This window comes from Gracilinanus agilis, chromosome 3 (genome assembly GCF_016433145.1).
Source record: "Gracilinanus agilis isolate LMUSP501 chromosome 3, AgileGrace, whole genome shotgun sequence".
Lineage (NCBI taxonomy): Eukaryota > Metazoa > Chordata > Mammalia > Didelphimorphia > Didelphidae > Gracilinanus > Gracilinanus agilis.
Genome location: NC_058132.1, coordinates 127,874,805 through 127,901,415, shown reverse-complemented (window position 1 = coordinate 127,901,415; position 26,611 = coordinate 127,874,805). Strand labels below are relative to the sequence as shown.

The 26,611-nt window shown below is 34.9% G+C and overlaps 1 protein-coding gene across 6 annotated transcripts in view; it reads right to left on the bottom strand.

Annotated features, from left to right (window-relative positions):
- TRPC4 (transient receptor potential cation channel subfamily C member 4) overlaps positions 1–26,611 on the bottom strand; it is a 173,148-nt gene that overhangs the window by 7,795 nt on the left and 138,742 nt on the right. For 4 of the 6 annotated variants that reach the window (XM_044666070.1, XM_044666072.1, XM_044666073.1 and 1 more), the window contains 3 exons: positions 25,639–25,952; positions 19,327–19,522; positions 14,309–14,503 (listed from right to left, as the gene is read on the bottom strand). In XM_044666070.1, the coding sequence (XP_044522005.1) occupies positions 14,309–14,503; positions 19,327–19,522; positions 25,639–25,952 (705 nt within the window). Of the gene's footprint in view, positions 1–14,293; positions 14,504–19,326; positions 19,523–25,638; positions 25,953–26,611 lie in introns of all 6 variants that reach the window. The other 2 variants (XM_044666071.1, XM_044666074.1) reach the window with 2 other exon arrangements.

Genomic DNA, 26,611 nt, shown 5'->3' with positions numbered 1-26,611 from the left:
TAAGCCTATGATTCAGATTGCCCTAGTGGACAGAACAAGGAATTTATATTTAAGAAGACTAAAGTTCAATTCTTCCCTCCAACATTGGCAAGTTGCATGTCTAGGCAAGTTACTTAACCTCTTGGCCCCACTTTCTAGGGGATAATTTTATCATCTATATCTCATGAATAATAATCTGGGCAGGTAGGTGGCATAGCAGACAGCTTGCTTGGTCTCAAGTCAGGAAGACATCTTCCTGAGTTCACCTACAACCTCATACTTTCTATCTATGTGACTCAGGGCAAGTCTTCTAACCGCATTTACTTCAGTTTCCTTGTCACCAAAATTAGCTGGAGAAGCAAATAGCAAACAATTGCAGCATGTTTGCCAAGAAAATCCCAAATGTAGTCAAGAAGAGTCAGAAATGGCTGAAAAGACTAAACAACAACAACAAATATTGAAAATAGTTAACATTTATGTAGTTCTTACTTTGTGCCAAGCACTGCACTAAATACTATAATTATTTTCTAATTTGATATATAAATATAATTGTTTTCTAATTTGATACATAAAGTGCTTTGAAAACCTTAAAGTGCCTTATGTAATATTAACTGATATTATTAAGTGCAGGGAAACTTCCTTCAGGGAGACATCAAGCATTACCTTTTGCTGGCATGGATTCATTTCTGTATTTTCCTTCTTTGAAATTCTTTAAAGGCAAGATAGTTTTTTAATCTGCCTGGGAAGGTTAAATGCAAGCTTGCCTAGAGATGAAGTGATGCACTTGATAACAAGCAAGAATACCTTCTGCCTCAAGAATTTTGTCATCACCATATTTTAAAGCACAAAATAATACAGTTAAGGAGGTTCTCTGGACTGGTAGCCATTTTGCTAAGTTCCTTTATGGATTCTTACTCCTGGAATTAATTTCTTCCTCATCTTTGACTTTTAGAATGCTTGTTCTCCTCCTAGACTGAACTCATTTGTCACCTCTTATGTGAAATCTTCCTTGATCTCCCTAATTTTCAAAACTGACTTACCTCTTGTGAATTGATCTAACCATTCTGGATGGCAATTTGGAACTATGCCCAAAGAGCTCTAAAAGATTGCCTACCCTTTGATCCAGCCATACCATTGCTGGGTTTGTACCCCCAAAGAGATCATAGATAAAAAAGATTTGTACAAAAATATTTATAGCTGCAATTTTTGTGGTGGCAAAAAACTGGAAAACGAGGGTATGTCCTTCAATTGGGGAATGATTGAGCAAATTGTGGTATATGCTGGTGGAATACTATTGTGCTCAAAGGAATAATGAAATGGAGGAATTCCATGTGAACTGGAAAGACCTCCAGGAATTGATGCAGAGCGAAAGGAGCTGAGCCAGAAGAACATTATACACAGAGACTGATACACTGTGGTAAAATTGAATGTAATGGACTTCTGTACTAGCAGCAATGCAATGACCCAGGACAATTCTGAGGGATTTATGGTAAAGAACGCTACCCACATTCAGAGGAAGAACTACAGGAGAGGAAACACAGAAGAAAGACAACTGCTCGACCACACGGGTTGATGAGGACATGATTGGGGATGTAGACTCGAATCTACCACGCCAATGCAACTATCAATAATATGTAAATAAGTCTTAATTGATGACACATGTTAAAACCAGTGGAAATGTGTGTCGGCTATGGGAGGGGGTGGTTTGGGGAGGTGAAAGGATAGTAAGAACATGAATCATGTAACCATGGAAAATGTTTCTAAAAAATAAAAAATAATAATAAAAAAACTAACTTGCCTCTCAAATTTTGCTCTTATATGCATAGTTCTTTTTATGATATGATGTCCCCCAGAGTCAAATGTAAGCTCCTTGGGAGCAGGGATAGTCTTGCATTTTATGTCCCCAGCACCTAGCATGGTACTTTCTATGTCACATTATATATAATAATTTATATTCATATATTTATTTATATTATATATACACATACATGTAATTTATTTATATTATATAATATATTATGTGATAATATAAAAAGTGTATATACTAATATATGTAATGATAACCATAATAACAATTTATATAAATAATATATAAATAACATATAAAATTTGCTATATGCTAATGCTTTACAAATATTATCTCATTTAATCCTCACAACAACCCTGGGAGGTAGATGCTATTATTATTCCCATTTTATAGACAAGGAAACTAAGGCAAACTGAGGTTAAGTTATTTTCCCAAGATCACATAGCTAGTAAATTTCTTAGGCTGAATTTAAACTCAGATCTTCTGCTCTCTATTCACTGTCACCACTGATAATAAATGCTTCCTAATTCCCAGATGGCTTGTTAAGTTAAGTAGTTAAGTAAGTTAAAGTTAAGTTAAAATCAATTAAGAACAAAATGGTCCTGGTAGTCTTATTGTTAAGGGGAAGAGGCACCCACTTTGGCAAGGACTCATAGTTAAATGAATTTAAGAAAATTATCGTGACTTGATCTTAATTATCTGGGTACAGAGAACAGAGGAATTTAAATCTCAGCACTTAATAGCAGAGGGAAACTCTCATTGGAGACAGCCTACCCAGAAACGTGTGATGCTCGGTATGACCTAGGGCGTGTGATAAAAGTGTCAAGTCGCTTCAGAAAAGGTAGGGCTCCGGAGCTGTGGATCAGAGGGCTCCCGGGAGCAGTCTGTGACATTTCCCCTCTCTCTATCTCTAGTTATCTCCAGGTCTGAGTACACAATGTCAGTTTTACTTCATGCAGCTAGTACCCTGCAGTTATTTTTCAGGGTAGTTCTTTCTCATTTCCTTTCTGGTTTTGGTCTGCTGCTGTTCTTAGGACCCGGGTAGGCCTTGGTTTTTTTTCATTCTTTTCTGCATTCCTCAGGGAAGGCAGCCTGCCATGTTCTGGCTTTTCAAATGAAGCAATAAAGAAAAAAAAAGAAGGAAAGAAAAGAAAACCTAATGTAAAAGGGACCTGGGTGAGAGACATGTTATGAAAAATCACTGGTTTGATTCTTTTGCATATTACTTGGTAAAAATCTAAATATTGCCACACAACTAAGTGAAAAGACACTAAACAAAATGATCAGACTTAGTATTAGCAAGATGAGTATTTAGGATGCTCTGCAAATGAAATAGATGTTTTCTCCTTTGAAATAATCTATAAACTGAGGAAGTAGAAAAGGAAGTCTCTTCGGTCCTTTCTAACTTTATTATTCTATGATGTCATAGCTTGAAGACAGGGCCTTTTGGGGTGGGTTTTAAAATAGGGAATATACAGCGTCAAGACTGAGTCAGGAATGGAGTCTTAGAATGATTTAACAAGGAGATGATTGTCCTGAACTCTTCTCCACTTCCACCTGGGTCTTAAAAACATAATAAATGAGGGTCATGAAGTAGAAGGGTTGATGAATTTGAATAGATCCTTATTATAATATCAAAATTCCAGTGCTGAGACTCTTTATTTATCTTTACCTAACTAGGTACTCATTTATTTAGGCATTTATTCATTCATATGTATTTATTTACTTTTTGAACCTCCAACACCTAATATGATGTTTTGTTTTGTTTTTTGATCACCCTTTACCTTCTGTCTTAATATTGTTTTAATTAAATGGGCTTTTTAAATCCTTGCTATATCTGGCTCAAACTTAAAGCTTTGAATAAGAGATCATGTTGATTCTAAATGTAATTTTTGCTAGATTAAAGAATATTTTCAGTATCAGTTCTGAGACAGAAGAACAGCAAGGGCCAGGCAATTGGGGTGAAGTGACTCACACAGCTAGGAAGTGTCTAAGGCCATATTTGAAGCCACATCCTCCCAACTCCAGCTCTGTATCCACTAAGCCACCTTGCTGCCCCAGGGTGATGCTCTCAATAAAAAGGAGGGTGAGCTCCTGTGATTTCACTGGCAATGACAAGAGACAGGTGAGGAGATTTCCCTATATAAAGCAGTCCTGCACTTTCTTTGCTCACTGTTACACAGCCAGAGCCTGGCTTCAAGGCCAGCTGTCTAGTCACTTTATTATACTGCCTCTTAGTTAACTATGTGTCTTAATAAATTTTCCTTAAATGGAATTGATTTGAAATCTAGTTGCTGTGTACTGCTCCACCTCTGCCTATAGCTATAATAAATCTGGCATTTACATCCACCATCTCTAATCCTCTACTAACAAAACAGCACACATTTGTGTGTGAAGTGCCTGGACAGATGCTGCCTGGGGCCAAACAGCAAAGTGAGCCCTCTAATTCTATGTGGAGAGCAAACCTATACTCTTGGCTTTCCCCTGTCAAGGTTGGATGTTAGATAGTACTATTGTAAAACTAAATACATTTAAATATAATTTTGTATCTTAATTTAAAAACTAGGCAGGTTGTGTTTTATGGTTGTGACCTTTGGTCAAAAGCTTTAATGTTCTGATGTGACGTATTTCGAAGAAAGATACTTTCCCACAAATATAGACTGTTCCTTAGATTAATTAGTATGTGAATACCTTATTACTTTGAAAAAAAAGATATAGCCCTTTTATAGGTTCTTCAGGGAAAGAAAAATCATATCCAGGGTTGATGAACAGCAACAAAGGTTTATTTTTTTCATCACAGGTAAAGTAAAAATACTCTATTAAGATCACTGAGAAGGTAATTATTAAAAATAAAGTTGACTAATAGAAGCAGAGAACAAAGAGAGTTATCATTAGCCACACATTATAATGGGTTTATTGCCCCTGGCTCCTCACAACAGGTCCTAATAACAATCTCCTTTGGTGAACCCAATAACTGCTGGGTAGGAAATCATTCTAGATAATGGGTTTGCACCCTTGATAAGTATTTCATTCGATAAAGGGTTTGAGCTTCATTGACTTATCCCCTTTCAAACATGCCAAGTCTCTCTGCTACTAAAAAGAAGACCAACTTCAAACTGCAAATGGGATTTCAGGTGCAGTTTCAACAGTATCACCTGTGACCTCTGAATGGACAGATAAGTTTGCCAGTAATCATGTTCTGAAGCAGAGCCAAATTGCCAATACTGAATCGATGCCTGTTATAATTTAAACCCTTGGCTAGGCATTAAAGTGAATAAATGACAATATGAGAGCCAAGTGTCTGAGAAATGGCAGTTGGATGTTGTCATTGAAAAGAGAGAAGGTAGAAAAAAAATATTTAGAAGGTTGCTGTCCACTCCTGCTCTAGTCAAGTAAGGATGAATATGGACTGATGGGGCCACCACACAGTAGGTAGCAGGCAGACTAGCTGGAGTGCAGAAATCAAGAACCAGGCAAATATTAGAACCAAAAAACCTCAGGCCACCAGAACCTTTAGATTAAATCAAAGAATTAAAAACATGGAAGGTATGTTGGAGGGAACCTCAGAGGCCTTCCAGCCTCACTCATACTTGAATAAGAAGTCCCTCCCCAATGATCCTGACAAGTGGACTTCTCTCTAGACCAGTGATTCCCAAAGTGGGTGCCACCACCCCCTGGTGGGTGCTGCAGTGATCCAGGAGAGCGGTGATGGCCACAGATGCATTTATCTTTCCTATTAATTGCTATTAAAATTTTAAAAAATTAATTTCCAGGGGGCTAAATAATATTTTTTCTGGAAAGGGGATGGTAGGCCAAAGAATTTGGGAACCACTGCTCTAGACTTTGCTTGAAGACTTCCAGTGAAGGGAATGTCCTTCGCTCTCCCCAGCACTTAACAAGGCAGTCCATTTCACTTTGGGCCAGCTCTGATTGTTAGGGAGTTATTACACAATTAATAGCTTATGGAAATGACTACCTCTCTGTAATACCCCTTTTACTCCTACATTAAGAGCGTAAAAGACATCAAAAACTTAAAACATTTCCTTTAAATAACATTTCTCTATTTTGGGTGTTTGGTTGGATTTTTGTCTTTTTAACTCGAGGACTAACATGACATTACTGGTGATGCCTTCTGACTCAATAGTAAACCCGTCTAAAAAGGAAATGCAATTAGTCTGGTGGGATCTGCTTTTCATAAAGATGTGTTGGCTCTTTGTAATCATTGCTTCTACTTCTAGTTGAGCCTTAAAAAATCCTCTAATAATTTATACAATGACTTCAACTCCAACAGTATGAAAGTATGATATAGAATTTTCTGCTCTGAGAGAGTGATATTCTTTGAAACTATATTCTTGTTTTTAACATTAAAGAATAGGAATGAATGTGTGTGTGTTACACCTAGATGTTAACACTGATCTGGAACTGATTCAAATCTTGTATCCTGTATCACCTATATAACCATGTCACAAATCACCTGTCTCATAAAATCTTTCTGACTTTCATTTTTCTCACCTGGAAAATGGTGATGTGTTCAGCCTATATCAAAGACTGATTTATTCTGGAGAATGATTTGGAACCACATCTAAAGGGTCATTAAACCAGGCATTCTCTTTGACCCTCTAATATTAGTACTAGGTCTGCATCCCAAAAAGATCAAAAGAAAAAGACTTATTTGTACAAAAATCTCATTAGTAGTTCTTTTTTTTTTTTTAAACCCTTGTACTTCGGTGTATTGTCTCATAGGTGGAAGATTGGTAAGGGTGGGCAATGGGGGTCAAGTGACTTGCCCAGGGTCACACAGCTGGGAAGTGTCTGAGGCCGGCTTTGAACCTAGGACCTCCTGTCTCTAGGCCTGGCTCTCACTCCACTGAGCTACCCAGCTGCCCCCAGTAGTTCTTTTTGTGATGCAAAGAACTGGAAACTGAGGGGATGCCCATCATTTGGAAATGGCTAAATGATTTGTGGTAAATGATTGTGATGGAATACTATTGTGCTATATGAAATGACTAGGAAGATGATTTCAGAAAAACCCAAAAAGACTTACATGAACCCATAAAAAGTGAAGTAAGTGGAACCAAGGGAACAACTGTGCATAGCAAAGGACATATTGTAAGGATGATAAACTTTGAAAGACTTAGTTATTCTAATCAGGACAATGATCCAAGATAATTCCAAAAGATCAATTATGGAAAATGCTACCTACTTCAAGAGAGAGAACTGATGAACTTTGAGTGCGGATTGAAACATTTTTGTTTACAGTTTCTTTGAGGATTGTATGTGTAAGCTGTATTTTCTTTTGCAACTTGGCAATATGAAATAATATTTTCATTACTTCATGTGTATTATTATTACTTAAAAACAATTTATCTTTTATCTTAGAAATGATACTATTTATTATTCCAAGGCAGAAGAGCCCCAAGGGATAGGCATTTGGTATTAAGTGATTTGCTCAGGATTAAATGGTTAGGAAGTGTCTATGGTCAAATTTGAACCCAGGATCTCCTACCACCAGGTCTGGTTTTTCAATCCAATAAGCTTCTTAGTTGCCCCCACATATATCATTGATATCATGTTACTTGCCATTTTAAGGGGTGGAGGAGGGAGAGAGAAAATTTGAGGTTCAAAATTTGTAAAAGATGAATGCTAATTTTTTAAAACATGTAACTAGGATACTAAATTGAGTAAATAAAACATATTAGGAAAAAATATAGTCTGAAAGAAAATAATATATATACATATATCACATACATACATATTAAATCTTAAAACAGTAAAATAATGGGAAGAGTTTTATTATTGTTATCTTCTCCCTCTTTTTCTCTAGGAGATTAATTCAATTATCCAAACAAGAAGGATAAGCCACATTAAAACTAAGGTGCAGAAAATCTTGCTTTCAAGGTTACTGTGTCATTATTATTCCATATTCTCCAACTTTTAATTAATATAATGTTCACATTAGCCATAGCATGGAGTAGCAGATTGAGTGTTAGGCTTAGCATTCAGAAAGAAAAGTTAAAATCTTGCTCATGAGATATAGGAGCTCTGAGAAACCAGAGAAGTTACTCAATCTCTTTATGCCTCAGGCAACTCCTAGGATTTCCCTATTAAATTATCAACAGTTTGCATCTAATAAGCATTTGTGGAGAGTAGAGAATTCTCTACAATGTGGAAGTCACAGCTGGATTATGAGCTTCATTTAATATTCACTTCACAGGTGCTAATCACTGTCACCTGGAGAATGGGCTTGCTCCCTATGACAATGGATTGAGAAATGAATGAAACATTCAGATAATTAGGGGTTCTGATCCTCGGATCTGAAATTCTGAAAGGGCCAAAGGCTTTGGAAGAATGTTACTTACTCAAAAATGAAATTTGACAATGCAATTTTACGTGATACTAGAGACAAGGAAACATGAAGATATCTGACTGGAGGCTACATAGAGAATTCTAATGAGAGTACATTTTAACATGAAAAAGAAAAGAGAATAAAAGAGAGTGACATATTCAAGGAAAAAAATCTAAGAGAATGAGGGCAGAGAGGCTAAAGACCATAATGACTGGGGGTTTGTGAATAATTCTAACAGCAAATGGAGTTTTCAAATATATTTAGGACAAGAACAAAGAGACAGAGTAGTAGCTTTAGACAGATGGGATAGCTAAGTGACATGTTAGAGAAATAATTCCAATATACTTGGCCCTGACCAAATGTTTTAGAGAATTGTATTCTGTCCTGTGCACCATTTTTTTTAGATACACTGATAAAATCCAACATGTTAAGAAGGGAGGTAATAGGATAATAAGGGGATAATGTGAAATGAGGAAAAAATGAAAAACCAGGAATATTCGGGTGGCATGGTGGGATAAAGCAATAACTTTGGAGTCAGGAAGATAACTTTTGAATCCTATAAGTATTTTTTTAATTAGGTTGGATAGAATTGGCAAGACACTGAAAAGTTAAAGAATTAAAATTGTGTGTCACTTAGTCTCTTTTTCCCTATTTTGAGCATCTGAAATATAAAGTGTTTCACAAAGAGAACAAAGAAAGAGGGAAATGGACCTATATACCTAAGAGTATATAACATTTTTTTAAAATGGCAAAGACCTGTAAATTAAGAGGTTCCCATAAATCAGGGAAGAGCTGAACGAATTATGATATATGAATGCAATGCTAATCATAGCATATGTATATTGTTGTTATACAATGATGAAAGGAATGATTTCAGTGAAACCTGGTATACTCATATGAACTGATACAAGGTGAAGTGAGCATAACCAGGAAGATAATTTATATAATAACAACACTGTCAAAGCAAATACATTTGAAAGCCTTTTTTCAATAACTACTTACTACCTACTTCCAGAGGATGGATCATGAGGCAGTTAGACAGGAAGGCGAGGGACTCTGGGTACTAAATGAAATATATCTTTTTGACATGGACATTGTAGGAATCTATTTTTCTTGACTATACACATTAGTGGAAAGGGTTGTTTTTCTTTCTTTTTTTTTCAGTGTTAGGTTTGGTAATGTAAGAGAAAGAAAATTGATTTTTGTTCTTTGAAAAAATAGATAAAATATAAATAATTTTTTTCAAAGGTTGCTCTTGATAAACCTTCCAGTCCTAAAACTATGACACAATGAACCTGGAGAATAAAAAACTGGGAGTGACAAAACAGCTGCAATGCAGATATCTGAAGGACTTCTATTGTTACGGAGCTACTTTAGAAAATAAAGGCTCTGCTTATGTTGCTGCTTTATGTGATGCTGCAGAGGCCTCCTAAGGAAAAGATAAATTTGGTCGGTATTTGGTGAGAATTAGGCAGGAGTAAAGAGCTAGGGGGAGATAAAGAATCCAAACTGGTTAGTCAACCTGATGTGATTTTATTTAATTTCAAGTTTAAGAAATTAATTAATGTAGTTTTATTTAGTTTCAAGTGAATTCATAACTCCCATATCTACCTTCCAAATAAAATGTAAATAATTTTGTACTATTCTAAAATTGTGATGATCCACACTGTGGATTAGTCAATAGTAAACCTTAGTTTCAAGTTTTTAGTGAAACAACCCACCTGCACTGTTTAGTGTGTTAATGGAAACAAAATATTTATATATTACTCCTCTACTCAAGAAGTTTCATTAACTTCCTAGTCTTTCACTGTGGAAACTGAATTTTTTGAACCTAATCAATTTATTCTTATTATATCTTGTCCAACATGCCAACTTGTTAAATATCTTTTTTTGGATCTCAACCATATCCTTACAGTTTTCTGTCAATTGCAAATCTGATGAGCATAATAGGCAGAACTGAGAGTCTGCACAAATAGAATTCTAAATTACAAGGACATCTGTGAAAAATAACATTTTAATATTATTAGTCATTAACATTTTATGTAGAATTATACTATTAGCTTTCTTTTCAGTTTGACAAATATCCCAGGCAAAGGGCAGATTAATTTGGTTAAACAAACAGGGAAATCAAATTTTAGGATCTTAGGGATAGCATTAGAGATTCATGAAATGAAGATAGAACATCCAGATGGAAGAGATAGGAAAGAGAAGGGAGGATAGGAGGACATTTTAGTGCCTCAATAAATACTTTTTTATGGTTTTGCCCAAAGATGACTTTACATTCATAGAATTATGTTTTCAAGTATAAGTTCTTTTAATTACCATTAAGAAGCAAGCAAAATGTTAATTATATTATGGATAATTGTACCATTCATTGCCTTCACTAACATGGATAACTGAGAGCTGATTATATTCCCTTTAGTGCTTTCAGATTATTTTCCTTTTCTTATCTTTCTTTTTACCTCATCTAGCTTTTTTTTACTCAATAATGTGCTTTCTTGTTCAATTTCTTTCCCTCTTTTTTTTTAAACCCTTAACTTCGGTGTATTGTCTCATAGGTGGAAGAGTGGTAAGGGTGGGCAATGGGGGTCAAGTGACTTGCCCAGGGTCACACAGCTGGGAAGTGGCTGAGGCCGGGTTTGAACCTAGGACCTCCTGTCTCTAGGCCTGACTCTCACTCCACTGAGCTACCCAGCTGCCCCCTCTTTCCCTCTTTTTTAAGCTTTTACTTAACCATTTGATTCTGAAGTTGCTTTTCCTCTGGGTAGTGATAGAATTTGCTGATGAAAGGAATAACAAAGTCAAGATGCATTGAAATCTAATCCTGAAAGATAACAGAATAAATTAATGTTTACTTAGCAGCTACTACCCTAACAATGTTATTCATAATTGAGGAAAATAGAAATTGGCCAGAGCTACTCCTAGCTACAGGATCCCCTTCAAATTTTCCCAATCAATTAATATTATTAACTAAATAGATGAAAATTTGAAGAGTTTTTGTTTAGGAAAAAATGTGAGGCATTGATAATATTTCTTGTAGACTGAAAATGATAATTTAATACATTCAAAGAAACTCTAACCAGGAGTCATAAAACAGTTTAAGGGAAAAGAAAAAATATAAAAAATCTAAAGCTACTTCTCAGCACTTTATCTTAATCTTGTATGTCTGAAAAGATTTTCTTTGTGGTCAAAATGTTGTAAATTCTATTGTTAGTTTAGTGATACTCAAAGAAATGGAATAGGAGAAATTGGTAGGTAGATGAGACTGCCCTTTTTCATAAAAGAGAAATATGAGATACAAAGAAAAAAGGTGACCTACTCAAAAACTATTGAAGTAGTTAGTTTATAGATCTATATTCCTGGATTCCCTTTCGTAATTCCTACCATTTTTACTTTTCAGCATGGGCAGGATATTCAGAGCTGTTGAGGTCTACTACCAGGGAGCTTATTATTAGGGAGGAGGAGAAGGAAAGAGAAAATGAGAGATTGGGGAGGAAAAAAGATGAGACAGATTGGGGGAGAAGAAATAGGAAAAAGAGAAGAATAGGAAATGGGAGAGGATAAAAACAAGAGTATTATAAAGACAGGAGAAAGATGAAGGGGCAGAGGATGATTTGAGGAGACAGAATAATAGGAAATGAGATAAATAGAAGAATGAGAGAACCAAAGAAGAAAATAAGGAAAAGAACTCAAACTGAATCAGAAAGAGTAGAAGAGAAAGGATGTCAACAAAATGAAGAAAAGATAGTTTGGTGGAGCAGTGAAATGCCATGAAGCGACTTCCGAAGAGACCCATAGGTGAGTTGTCTCAAAATCTTCTAGTAGCATCCTTAGATAGGGAATCATTGGCAGATGTGATTATTGAGACATAGTCAATAATATTTGAAAGGCCAAGGAAAAAAGCAAATGTGTCAATTTTTACAAATTGTAAGACAGAGAAATCCAAAGTCTATATAACAAGATCAGTTTGACTTCAAGTATTGGCCCATTTCTACCATATATTAAAGTTAGTCAGTAAGGTTTCATTAGAACCTTAATCCCTTCTGGCTACTTTCCCCTTCTTTTTGACAAAATTATTATACATGCAGATTGGTAAATATTGTAGATTTAGCAAATCCTTTAATGCTATAAAATGCTATTAAAACAGAATAATAAGGCAATTAGCAACTTATTAAAAAGCCAAACTCAAAAGTCTGCATTAATAATTTGATATCAGCTTTTAAGAAAATGCATTGTGTCTCAAAGCTGTATCCTCTGCTCTATGTTGATAATTTTTAGTGACTTTGAAAAAAGAAATAGATGAGATGCTTATTAATTTTGAAGAAAAAAATGGAATAGAAATCTAAAATACCAATTATTGGGCCAAATCTAATAAGAGATAACTAAATGGGGATGAATATAAAAATAATGCTTATATTAAAATTGCTTTTTAGTTACTAATCAGATTATTTGCAAAACTCTCATCAAATTAATGAATTGTGAACCAAATATAAATGAATAGTGACCTAACCAAAAAGCTAATGTGAATAGAAAAATCATCACCTCTAAATACTCAGCTCTAGTCAAGATGTCATCTAGACTATCTAGTGTTCAGCTCAAGGCACCATATTTAGGAATTCAAATCAATGCAACAAACATTAAGAGCCTAACATTTGCAGGTGCTATGATAGATGTATCACTAGAAAGATATTTTAATATCAAAACAAAATAGCTTCTGCCCTCAAGGAGCTTACACTTATCTATGTTATACAACATAGGCATAGGTACAAAATTATAAATAAAAGCAATTACAGACTATATTTGGTGGGCAACATTAACAATTAGGGGATAGCAAAGAAATCTTAATAAAGAAAGTCACATTTGAGCCGATCTTTAAAGGAAACTGAGAATTCTAAGAGTTGGAAGTGAGAAGGTCATTGGGGTCCACCTGTGCAGAGCGTAAGAGAAGACAATGGCATTCATAAGGAACAGAACAGGCTACTTTGCTTATGGTGTAGAGTGCATTAAGGAGAACAATGTGTAATGAGCTTCAAAAGACATGCTGTAGGGGCAGCTGGGTAGCTCAGTGGATCGAGAGCCAGGCCTAGAGACAGGAGGTCCTAGGTTCAAATCCAGCCTCAGACACTTCCCAGCTGTGTGACCCTGGGCAAGTCACTTGACCCCCATTGCCTACCCTTACCAATCTTCCACCTATAAGTCAATACACAGAAGTTATGGGTTTTTAAAAAAAGACAGGCTGTAGCCAGATCATGAAGGATTCTAAATGCTAAATAGAAATCAAGATCTGGAGAGTATGCAGAGGATGGTGAATGTGTTAGTCTTCATCTGGCTTCATGGTTATGCCATATGATGACCACCAGAAGAAACTGGTAGTGGTTAGCCAGGGGGAAATTTAGTGAGGGTAAGGATAGGGGACATGAAAACTTTTAAAAAATAATTTTAGGGCTTCAAATGAAACTGGGATTAGATATGAACTGCTTGGCTTTTGAGGGCAGAAATAGAAACAACGATTGTACTTTGTGAAAAATAGCAAATTTAGGCATGGAATAAGGAAAACTTCCTAACAATTAGTGCTATTCAAAAATAGAATGGACTAGCTCAGGAGATTGTGGGTTACCCTTCTACTGGAGCTCTGGAAGCAAAAGCTTGATAGCCACCTGTTGAGAATATTGTAGAGGAAATTTTTGTTCAGGTACAGACTGATCTAGATGGTCTCTTCGATTGCTCCATCTCTATTATTCTAGCACATTTTTACAAGAACTCAATTCTCCATTTCTCTAATTACCCCAAATACGATTTTGTAGCTGCATCCTCATTTATTATGCATCTAATGTGGCTCAGAGCAAATGCAGTAATTCAGCAAAATTGTTGGGCAATTGAAAGCCCTGTAAGATTGCTGCTAGCAATAGGAACAATGCACTTAGGTCACAGTGGTGGGCATCACCTGCTGATCCACATATGCAATCAGTGCTGGAGTAATATACATTCTTACATGAGAGTGGGAGTAGGATGGAAGTATTTAGTGAGGCAAAAGGAAGGCCAGTGGGCTCGTCATCTAAAACAAAAAAGCTTGGTTCATTTGGTTTCTTAAAGGTACCTTAAGGTATGAAAGGAGATTCTTATATACAAATGAAAGAAGTGAGAGAGAGAGCAATACTAACATTCTGTATTCTTACCCCTATTGTTCCAAAACTTTCTGGTTTCCTTCTAATCTTTTTTTTGCACAGGTGTGTCCAGATCCATTTGAGAAGATACCAGAGAGACTTGGGGCTTGGGATGACATTGAAGGGAGTAGGCAGAGTACCTCCTTCTTCAAAATAACTCATCCATAGCTTTGTCCGTGCAAATTTCCATTCAATGTCTGCGTGATCCTAAACAAAAAAACATGACAGCTACCAACTGGCCTCCCAACTGATATAACCAAGTTTTCCCCTCATTTCACACCATTCATTGTAAACCATGGTGAACCTTCATTCCAACCTTAATTGCCCCTTCCCCTTTCCACCAGGAAGGGATTTGTACTCCTTTCTGAGAACTACACTGGGCTCTGTTAGTCCTGATTAAAAACAAAACAAAAAAAAGCCCCACATAGAATCAAGTCTCTTTTCCTTCTTTTAACAAAATAGACAATTTAATAATTCAGTATTAAAGGGGTGGTTGTAATTAGGTATGAATTCATGATGTTACCATTCACTAGGGGTAGAGCTGAGAAAATCAGATCATGTGATAAATTATGTATGTCTAACATAATTTTTATTTTCTATAGAAGTAAAATTCATGCTTGGTATATTTTGCATTGGAATCAATTCTCTACCTTTGAGGAGACTGAAAAATACTAAAGAAGATTATGGTTTCTATTTAGTTCAGCACTTTTCTATTTTAGAACTATATTTTTAACACAGCCTTGACCAGTTAATCCTGGGTAAGATCAGAGGCAGGACTGGTAATCAGTGAGTCTGAGATTCTGATCTTCTTTAAATTTACACATGCAGCTTTTGAGTACCATCAGAAACTACATAGTCAATGCCTCATGTTTTCATTCATCTCACCCTAAACAGTAAAAACCTAAATTATGCATATGTTTAGGGAGAAGCAAAAGGATTAGAACATGTTGAGAATTTAGAGAATCAGGGAATTTTGTTGTTGTTCACTTATTTATTTGTCATGTCCAACTTTTCATGAGCCTATTTGGGTTGTTATTGGCAAAAAATACTAGAGGAATTTTGCCCTTTCCTTCTCCAGCTAATTTTACAGATGAAGAAACAGAGGCAATCAGAGTTAAGAGTCTTACCCAGGGTCACACAGCTGGTAAGTGTCTAAGGCTGACTTGAATTCTAATTTCCCTGACTCTAGGGTCCAATGCTCTATCCATAGCACCACCTAGCTGCCCAATACCAGGCACAATCTTATTTTGATATAGTGTTGGATTGGACCTATGACTACAATGGTATAGCGAGCTCCCAATGAGGAAACTCCTTCCACCAACACAGATCAACTCTTGCTCTACAAATTAGAGTCTTAGAGATTTCCCTGTAAACAGAGGATTTAAATGATTTGTGTAGAGTCGATACATATAGGAGATAGGATTTGAACCCAAATCTTCATGGCTTTGAGGCTAGTTTTATTTTTTTTAAATACTCTATTATATTGTATCTTATCAAAATTTATTCTAGAGATTTACTTTATTAGGTGTCATTGAGTTTAATAAAGGATTAAGATTTTAGTCTTTAAGTGAAGATGATGCTTCCTTCTTACAATGATGCCCTCCCAGTTATAATATAATCATACAATTTGTTATATTATGTGAACATAATATATTGTATAAAATATCATGTATAGTACTTATAACAATATAATAATTTTTATTTACAATAAGCAAATATGCCTATGATTTTGTCACCTAATTAGATTATATTGCAGAAATCAGACATTCTTTTTCTATGAAAAAAATGGTAATCATTGCCACAATGAACTTCTATAATGGGAGGACTAACCAGGTAGGGACCCAGTCCTTGGAGTGTTCTCAAATTTGCCCTTCTTAATGGGTTATCCAGAACACATGCAATATTCTCTGTCTGATTCTGGTCCAACACGTGGATGCTCAATGAGCCTACGGTGGAGATTAAAATTAATATTGCAAAATACTAAGTATTTTATTTATGAATATTTTATTAATAATAAACTAACAAAAGAGACTAACTAAAAGGTACTGACCAGCTCGCTCCCAGGAACAAAAGAGAAAGAGGGAGGAGTTACAGCCAACTATAAAACAATAACGTGACCACACAAATGTGGAGGTGCAGGAGAGAGTAAAGGGAATTTGGAGAAAACTAAGGGATTTATGGGGGATTAAGTCCAAGGTTCAAAATTTCTATTTATATCCTACTTTCACGCCTGGGGCTGGTGTTGTGGGTGACAGAAAACCTTCTGACTGTGAGATGGAAAGACTGCTGACTCAGTAGTCAGTAAGTTGGAACTGAGGTCACATATGACAGGACTGCTATGCCCCTCTCTCAGTTCTGGGGTGCTTTTCTTTTCCCTGTTTGCTTTTGCAGGGTGCTGCCTGTGGTGGGGGATGGGGTCAGGGGGAGAAGTCAGGTTCCCTGTCTCCTATGAGATTACTAGGTGTTTATCCACACATGTTGCCTTTCTTTTAAATTTATTCTTTCCAGATTTGGGGTGAATAAGGTGACAAACGAAGATTCCTCCAAAGCCACCAGAGAAGCTTCTCACCAGAAACTAGAATTGGTAGCAGAGTCTGCTAGGGACGTAGTGACCACTAGGAGCAAAAACAATTAGAGAAGGTGGAAAAATTGTCCCACAGGGAAGTAGGAGCTTTGGGAACCATGTTCCCTCACCACAGGAGAATGGGCTTAGCTGTCAACCCTAGAAAGAACTGAACATAGAGAACTAAATATGAGATAAATCTCAAGGGCTTCACCAGGGATTGCAAAGCCATGAATAAGGTCCTGTTGGATTGGAATGAGGCTGGTAACAACCAGGCAGCATTGCATCCATTCTCTGTGAACTACTAGGAAAAGAAAATCTTTGCATGCTCTGTGGGCTCTTGCAAAGTGATCAATCCCTTCATTACATTTCCTTAAAATAATTAAAAAGCAAAACCAAAACATGATATTCTGGCCAAATTTTAGAAAACATTTAGAACAATGAGAGATACAATTGTGAATGAGATCTGAAAAGTTATTAAGATGTCTCTCTTTGGGATTTGTGGGGATTGCTAGAGAGTTACTTAACCAAAGACTTTAAAGCTACTTCTGTTCCTCAGCTACCAGGAGGGCAGCAGGTGTGGCTTTAGCAACAATAATAGGGAGTGAACACTCTTCTAGAAACTCATCTTTTTTGGCTTTTCTCATTATTTATCTTATAGTCCCAAAAAGGACAAGTGGTTATTGTAGGAGAGGTGATGGGAACAAGTGAAAGAAAATGGGTTAAGCTGGAGTTGATGACAATTTTCCTGGCTGTTTCAGGTCTTCTCTCACCATTTCAATTTCTCTCTATATCACATTATCTTTCTCTTGGCCATCCTTATTGTGAGGTGAGGAGGTGGAAGAAAGGGAAAAGGGACTCAAGGTTATTTCGGAATTTAGTACCAAAATTTCTGAGACCACAGAGATACAAATTTGGACATGAGTATAATGAGTTAGCAAAATATGTAGAGAGCCCTTTAAAGTCTAAACTCTGGTTTTATTATATTTGTTATCATTATATTGTCAGTAGTAGTAGCACAATGATGAATGATAATAACTAATTTATATAGCATTTTAATCTTTGTAAAATGCTTTGCATATATCATCTTATCTAATTTTCTCATTCCCAGAGTCCCATCCCTCTTTCTCTCTTTCCCTCTTTTACTCGCTCCCTTTCTGTCTCTGTCTCTCTGTCTCTGTCTCTGTCTCTTTCTCTGTCTTTCTGCCTCTCTCTCTCTCTCTCTGAAATGACTTTTCAGCTTGGGTAATTATTTATTCAATATTATTTAAGACTTTCCCTCAGCACAGGATAAATCTTAAGTTACTGTCTAATTTCACTTTCTGAATAGAATAAGGACATTTTGGAGCTTGCTGGTTCAACATTTTTTTGACAAGTGGGTGTATTCTCTGCAAAAACCGTATTAATTAAATGGTTACTAAATATCTTCTTTTTTCCTTCTGACAAACAGAAGTTGAATTTTGGAAATGTGAGCTGGCTGGTGGAATATTATTCTACTGTTTCAATCATGAATAGAGAAAGCTATTGTTCCCCCCAAATCATCAGATAAGATAGTTGTCTGTAAAATCTTTTATATCAGAAGTTAGAAAATCTTGCAAATCCTAGTACTTGAATTTTCTTATGACAATGTGACTTTCTTGAAGATTTTTAGGTCTCTGAGTAAATGCCTAGAAAACATTTATTGACATAGTTTATTGCAACATTTCGTTTGCAACAGATTTACTATGGAAACCACTCAGCCTTCCCAAGTACAACTAACAGATTACTTCCCATTCAAATAATTTTGGCAATACTATGGTGGAAATGGGAATGAAAATAATATTCCATTGGAATTATGTATATATATATATATATATATGTTTATACAATTTGGCAACTCATGGGTCAAATGTTCAGAATGATTATACTTGTAAAATATTTCTTTATAAAATAGAAATATATGGAACAGAAATCTTTCGTTGCTTTTTCTTTTTTCCATTATGACCTTTTGGTTGCATGTACCCCCAAAGTTTTACTTGGTTCTACCAAGTCAAACTCGTGCATCTTTCTTTAAGTGCTACAACCTCAAAGTGCTGGATTATGTCTGTTGCTTTTTCATATTTTTCCCTCCCATTAGAACGTAGTCTCCTTAAGGTCAAGAACTCTTTGAGTATATATTTTTATCTCTGGTATTTGGTTCATAATATACACTTAATAAATTATTTTCATTTATATGTACATATGAGATTAATTTAAAAGATATGGATATAGGTAAGTAAAATTTCTAAAAGAAAGAAATAAAGACTGAAAGAAATAAAAAGAAAAATAAATGGGATTAGTGCTCACATAATTCTATAATTTCACTAAGTTTCTTCAAACTGGCCATCCCTTATGGCTGTTTCCAAAACTTTTTCATGAAACATGGAATATTTAGAAAGGAGAATATTTCAAGGAAAATAATAAATTTCAAGTAAAGAATTGAACTTACAGCAATGAGTTGATAAGAATTATTCATCATAGCAATGAGCATGTTGAGTAGAACAACTAGAGAGATGACATTGTATGTCCCAAACATGGTGGCCCCAACAAACTCTGTAAATTCATGCTGTGCCTTGACATTGGTCACATAAAGATTAATGAGTCCAAATATGGACCAAAACAGAGACTGAAGTGTCTCAAATAACCTGGGGAAGTGGAAGATAAAAGATCATTAAGGATTTTGAATTAGAACATATTGAGAATAATATAAAATACATTGTGTAAGTGTGTATACACACACATATATATGTAATATGCTTTCTGTTATCTTCATTTGATTAATTTAATGATGTTACCAACAGTATCACTCTAAGGCATCTTTGAATTAAAATTGAAATAAAAAATGGAAAGATGACATTTTATTGAAACTTGTGTAAGAATGAGCCTAAATCTTCCTGTAGAAAACCTTTGAATAGTGTATCACATACCTCTCAAGAAATGTTTGAACAAGTGATGAATTAAATAGTTACAGGTTTAAGGAAATTTTGTTTACCACTTTTAAATAACTACTCTGTCATAGTTTTTCTCTACATGTCTTTCTCTGATACTTTCTTTTTCTATCTATATGTCTCTTTCTTTCTCCTTTTTGTCTGTCTCTGTCTCTGTCTAACCCTTTCTTCCTGTGAATGGATAAAAAAATTATTCATGTACAAGATGAGGCATGGATAACAGTCTTAGAATGTTTGGAAATCAAAATGTAAACAATGTATTTACATTAACCCTTCAGATGACTTAAAATAATTCTACATTATGATATGGTATGATGGATAGAGAGTTAGCCTTAGAGCAAGGATGACCTTGGTCCAAGTACCACTTCTGATGTAGAATGGCTGTGTGATGTAGGCAAGTTACTTTTAACATGTCAAAATCCTGTCAAGCTCTTTTATAGAGTAAGTTGTTGCAAAGTAGACCATGATCTGCACTGCTGGAGTATAGCTCCTCATCTGGGTGGGACCTCCCTGTTGTTATGATATTGTATATCTGACAGATCTCCCCTTAAAAAATCAACAAATAGATAAACAGAGCAAACTCTACATGAACTTAGTGACCTTTCATGATAACAAATATTTCCAAATATGTTCCTATCTTATTGAGATAGGCTGACCATGCTGTCTTGATAGCCCATTAATATCTTGACTCAATAATGATTTACATTTCTCTAGAAATTTAAGGTTTTCAAAATGTCTATAGGATCACATATTTAGAACCAGAAAGGATATGAAAAGTCATGTAGTCCAACTTACTCATTTTGCTAATGAAGAAATGAGGTTAATACATGAAAGTGACTTGTCAGCGCCATGAAGCTAGTAAAGGCTTGAGGTAGGATGTGAATCAAATTCTTCCTGACTCCAGATCTAGCATTTTACTATGATTCATAACAATATATCAGGGCAGGTAGGGCAATTTTTAGCATCCCTATTTCATTGATTAGGGAATCATGCACCATCAACTGAATAAATTTATTTAAAATCACATGATAATCTCAGAGAAATGGGATTTTCCTTCATGTTTCCAGACTCTAAAGAATCCTATAAAAGGATGTCTATCAAACAAAAAATAAAGGCTAAAAATTATTATTTCCTCCAATCTATGACTCATAAGAGAACAAGAAAGTCTTACCTTTTTACTGGAGTAAAATGTCTAAGGGTTTATTTGTTGTTGTTTTTGCCTTACTAAAGCAAATTTAATCCAATTCACGGTGTCAAGGAATTAATTATCTGAGAAAGTTTCAATTTCAAAGAGAAAATTTGTTCATTGGGCATGAACTATTTGTTTCTATTAACTTTAATAATCACCGACTAAAATGTAATAGTATTAATTTGACTATATTTGAGCTCCTCCCACCCCCATTATGGTCTCTTTATTTTCCATTGCCAAATACTGTTTTCTCACTGTTAATACACAAATGCAAATCTTCAGCTTCTGTTTCTCCAACATATAACAGACACATCACAATTCAGAAGGAAATAGACATTAAATAAAACATGATGCCTACAAAAGCTTCCATAATCCTACTGATATAAGTATTTTAGTAAATGGCTTTTAAATGTCAAATAAAAACAGTGCTACCAAATAAATGTTATTGTTATGGTTGGGAAATATTTATTTATTCATACCTAAAGCATTCCCATCTGTCAAATCAGCAATATTTAGAAGCCTTCTGCAAAACATTCATTTGGATTTTTCAATTTGAATTAAAAAAAGAGACTAAATTTAAATTTTACAATTATCCCTTTCTCTCATGTTTTTTTCCCCTGAGATATTCTTCTATCTCTATCTTTTAACAAGATGAATCACTCTTTAGATATGTATATCATTTCCTTAAATATTCTTTTCAGCAGTTCCTGAATGAATACTCCTGATCTTGGTGTTAACAACTTGACATTTTGTCAATTCAAACTAGACCCTCAATCTGTTTAGTTAAGATTTTAGTGTCCTATTCTCCACTATTATTGGATCTTGTGTCATTCCCAAATTAATTGAATTGATCAATGCTTACAAACTAAGAGAGAAAAATAAATCTCAATATGGATTGTCTTTATGTGGGAATACTTTCATTGGAACCACTTTCCTAAGACTTTGTTGAGCTAAGTACAATAAACTCTCTTATACAAGGCCATAACTCTTTAACAGTTGATATCCCTCATACAAAGAATATACCCTGGTGTTTAAATCAAAGTTTATGAGTATATTTTTTCCATATTAGGACAGCATTCATTTAATCTATTGCCTCTTGTGAAAACTATTTCTTAATAGTTCTTGAGCCTTTTTTGCAATTAATTTGCCTTCTTGTTTAAATAAGTACTAAAGGAAATTACAACAATAATATCAAATTACTGGTTGTCTCCCATTAAATGGAACTGTCAAAGCTCATAAAATGTAAAGTAATATACAAAGATACAAATGCATTACTTTTCAGACACCAATAATATGTGACATTGAAATACATGTAGCAATATTCTCAGTTCTCTGGCAATTTATAATCTAGAAACACAAACATTGAGAATAATCCCCTTTGTCAATTAATCATCCATATTATGAAAGTTCTCTCTTCACACTCTTCTTTTTGGTGATTTCATCATCTCCCAGGGGTTTATCTATCATCTCTGTCCTCATGTATGTATCCAACTCCAGTCCCTCCTTGAGTGTCCTCCCTACACCACCTATTGGATATTTCAAATTGGATACTCTGGAGACATCTAAAACGTGGCCTATCCTAAACAAAACTTTCTATTTTTTCTATCTTTCCCCCAACACTCATTCCAGTACCAAATTTCCATATTTCTGCCCAAAACACTACTCTTTCTCCAGACTCCTCATATTTTTAATTCTTTGTTCACATTCAAAGAAAAAAAAAGCCAAACAATTGTCAAATCTTTGCTCTTAACCTCCACAACATTTCTTATACATGCACCTTGTTTTCTCATAACTAACTACCTCTTCAGCTGGCTTATATTTTTATGATGTTTTAAGGTTTGCAAAATGCTTAATATAAGTCATTTCATTTGATTCTTGCAACAATCCTTTGATGTAGGTTCACTCCCTTTTAGAGATGAGACAGACTGAATTAAGTGACTTCCCCAGCCTCATACCAGATCACACTCATGTTTGTTGTTGTTGTTTTTTTTTTAATTCTAGGCAGTTGGTAGCTAAGTGGATTGAGACCCAGTGTAGAGAGTCAGAAGGTCCTGGATTTAAATCTGGCATCAGATACTTGCTAGCTCTGTGACCCTTGGCAAGTTACTTAACCCCTATTGCCTAGCTCTTATCGCTCTTCTTCTTTAGAACAGTACTGATTCTTAGACAGAAAGTAAGGGTATAAAAATAAAAAAAATGAGAGAGAAACAAAACACACATGTACCAAATCTGGAGAGAAAGAGGAGGTTCTAGTTTTTATAGTATTTTAAGAAAGTATATTAAAGAAAGAGAGAGGAGAGGGGATATCTGGGATTGGACAACAGGGAAGAACTCCTGCCTAGCACTAAAACATATTTGTCAACAGCTTGGAATGTAGATCAAGACCTAATCTTGATACCATGGAAGAAGGCAGTTGTGGTGTTATCTGCAGGGATGTGGGGACTGTTTGGGATTGGACTGAATTGTTCTTGTACAGAAATATCTGCAAGTTACATTGTTTATTAGTTTAATCCTGACATTACTAATTAAGATCTAGAAATCGAGGTCATTCTAAACAACACACAGTCATTAGAAAGGTTATCACCTGGATATTTCCTTCAACATATAATTCAAGCATTACTTTCTACATAGTATCTTTCCTGTTTCCTCCAATTGCTTAAGCCCTCTCTCCTAAAATACCTTATATTTAACCAATTTGAACACATATTTATTACTTGTGTATTTAATCATCACATGTGTGCTATTTTCTTCCCCATTAGAATGTTGGTTCCTAAGAAGTAGATATTGTTTTATTCATTATATTTCTGTTCCCAGTGCCTAGATCAGTACTTGGCATAGATTAAGAAATTAATATTTATTTTTTGATTGAAAAACTGATTACTGTAGAGGTCTGAGTGTAAGGAAAAAACCTCTCACAAAGAAAGTCTAAGTATTTTCCGCTAGGGAGGCGTAATCACTCTTAAGCTCTGTCCCAGAGCCTATTGATTTGGAACTGTGGATGGAATAGATAGAATGATTTAGGCTGATCTTATTTCCCTTGGCATTTGCCAATTCTTCCTACGTTGCCAGTGAAAGAACTAGAAGCAATATAGTGTGTGGGTTGCTATAGACAGAAGCAGTCATAGCATTGGGAAGGAATAACTGATAAGAAAATTTAAAAAATTAAGATGGATTCAGAGTTACCTAAGTCACATTGTCAGGGGAAATTTAGTCTAGGAGGTCTAAGGGCCTTACAGTTGACATAGAAGATGACACTGTCAGAGTGAATATATTTTTCCAGCATGTTAGGATGAAGAAGGCATGAAAGTAGGTAATATACTTTAAATATTATCTAGAAAAGAAATAATTTTATTAGTTATCCAGGCAATAGACTATATGTATAGGTAATAATGCTGTACCAATGAATCTTTAAAATGTCTATTGTTACTTTATGGATACAGTGAAAATAATGTTTCAGAAGGAATTGCTGAGACATTTAGGTTGTATGGTGGATAAAATACTGGATCTGAAGTCAGAAACATGTGAGTTAAAATCCAAGTTCACATATTTTTTGCTGTGTGATCCTGGCCAAGTCATTTAACCTCTGGTTGCTTCAATTTTCTCATCTATAGAATACAGTTGGTAATACTAGTCTTCTTTTCATGATTTGATAATCAAATGAAATAATGATAAAGTGCTTAGCAAACTGCCTGGAAATAATAAGCACTATTGAAGTATTAGTTATTATTTTTATTATTAATTTACTTCAACAAATAAAATAGCATCAAGTTTGTATTAGATCTTCATCAGAAGGTTAACTACTAAGCAATTACTCTTTCCCTCTTTATAATAACTCGCAAAGACTTTTTAATAAGGGATTACTCTCTGTGTCAGAGCAGAGGCTACCCAATCCAGTGAAATCAAAGGTTCATTCGAATTAAAACTTGGATGGATTTTTTTTAAGGTGGGGACCACAATTCTTATTCAGAAGGGGGAAATTAAATATCACATTCCAGTTAATATTGAGCATCAACATTTCCAATATCTGTGCTAAATTATTTTATTTCATCAATACCTATGCAATATCATATTTGATGTTTCTCAATTCTCAAACCATTCTTTGGTTTCAAAACTCTCAAATAATTAAAAAGACAAAATATTTAATTGTTATCAGATGGTAAAGAAAGAAAATCTCATAGTGGTCCTTAAAACAAAGTTAAGTATGTATGTATTATTATTAATATCAGGAGGATTGTCCTGAGTTCAGTAACATTTCCTTGCTATCCACATTGATCTTCTTAATAGAATGAAAACAATCAAAACTTAGTTATTCCTCTTAAATGGCTGCCTTGCATTCATATATAGATTTACAGATGAGAAATACTTTCACAATCCATTGTGTTACAATAGTCCTATGAAGGTGACAGGGTAAACCTATCATCTCCATTTTACAAATGAGGAAGCTGAGGCTTAACAAAGTTCAAGCAACTTGCTGAATTCTGTCTTTTTTTGGGCATAACCTAAATCTCTGTCCAGATACATCTCTTTACTTGCCATTTACATTCTGCCTCAGAAGCTGTAGGATTCTTAATTATACCAACACAGCACAGAGCTACCCACCAATAGATATTTCTGTTAAACTTACGTGGAAAACGCATTGTTCTGTTTCTCACACCGTATTCCTTTGCAGCTTAATTCTTTTGTTTCTTCATAATAGAAGTACAACTGATTTAAGCCATTTGCAAAAGCTAGCAGCACAAGACAGTATATGAACAGAAACTTCAGGATGTCCAGCAGCATTCTTCCTAGAGAGATCTGCAGAGGTCCCAGGTGAGAATTGGCAGTAAACAGTGAGATCAGACGCAGGGAACTGAAGATGTTTGCGATAGCAAATAAAGCCTCTGCCACCAAAGTGGGGTGCCACATATCCCAAGATTCTCGGGGGTTCAGTGCACTATACTGGAGACAACAGAAAAAAGAAAAGAGAAAATAAACTGTATCTGTGTTGTATATATTCATAAATACATTTATATATAAGATTCATCTCTGTGATATTGCTGTTTTATTTAGCACCTCTGGTACAATCTTTCATTTCATGGTTTTCTCCAGCACATTTTCAATTATATTTATCTGGTCCAGAATAAAATGGAGTCTAATTAACTTTGTGCCAGACACACTATATTCTGAATAAAGCATCTCATAATGGTTTATCCTCATCTGACTTTGGCATTAGTACTCTTTGTTCAGATGTGAACTATATTTACTCACATAACACTCTAAAGAGACTATTACATGGAAGGTTCCTGATTCCTTACAAGTATGACTATAAATGTTAGCTAATAGCGATAGTCTAAAAAGATGAGACATTGATGAGAATGCCATAAAACCAAAAGGATTTGTATTAGAAAATAAATAACTTTAATGATGTTGGCTCAAAAAAACCAATGAAACTATTTCAGGATACAGGAAATAAAATTATTTAAAGAAACTTTTTTTTTCTAATTTTGAGCTAAAAAGTCAACCATCATGGAAATAGTACAGACTGACATGAGCCTCACAATGTAAATATGTGCATGTACTTCTGTGTATAAACATATATATATATATACATATATATA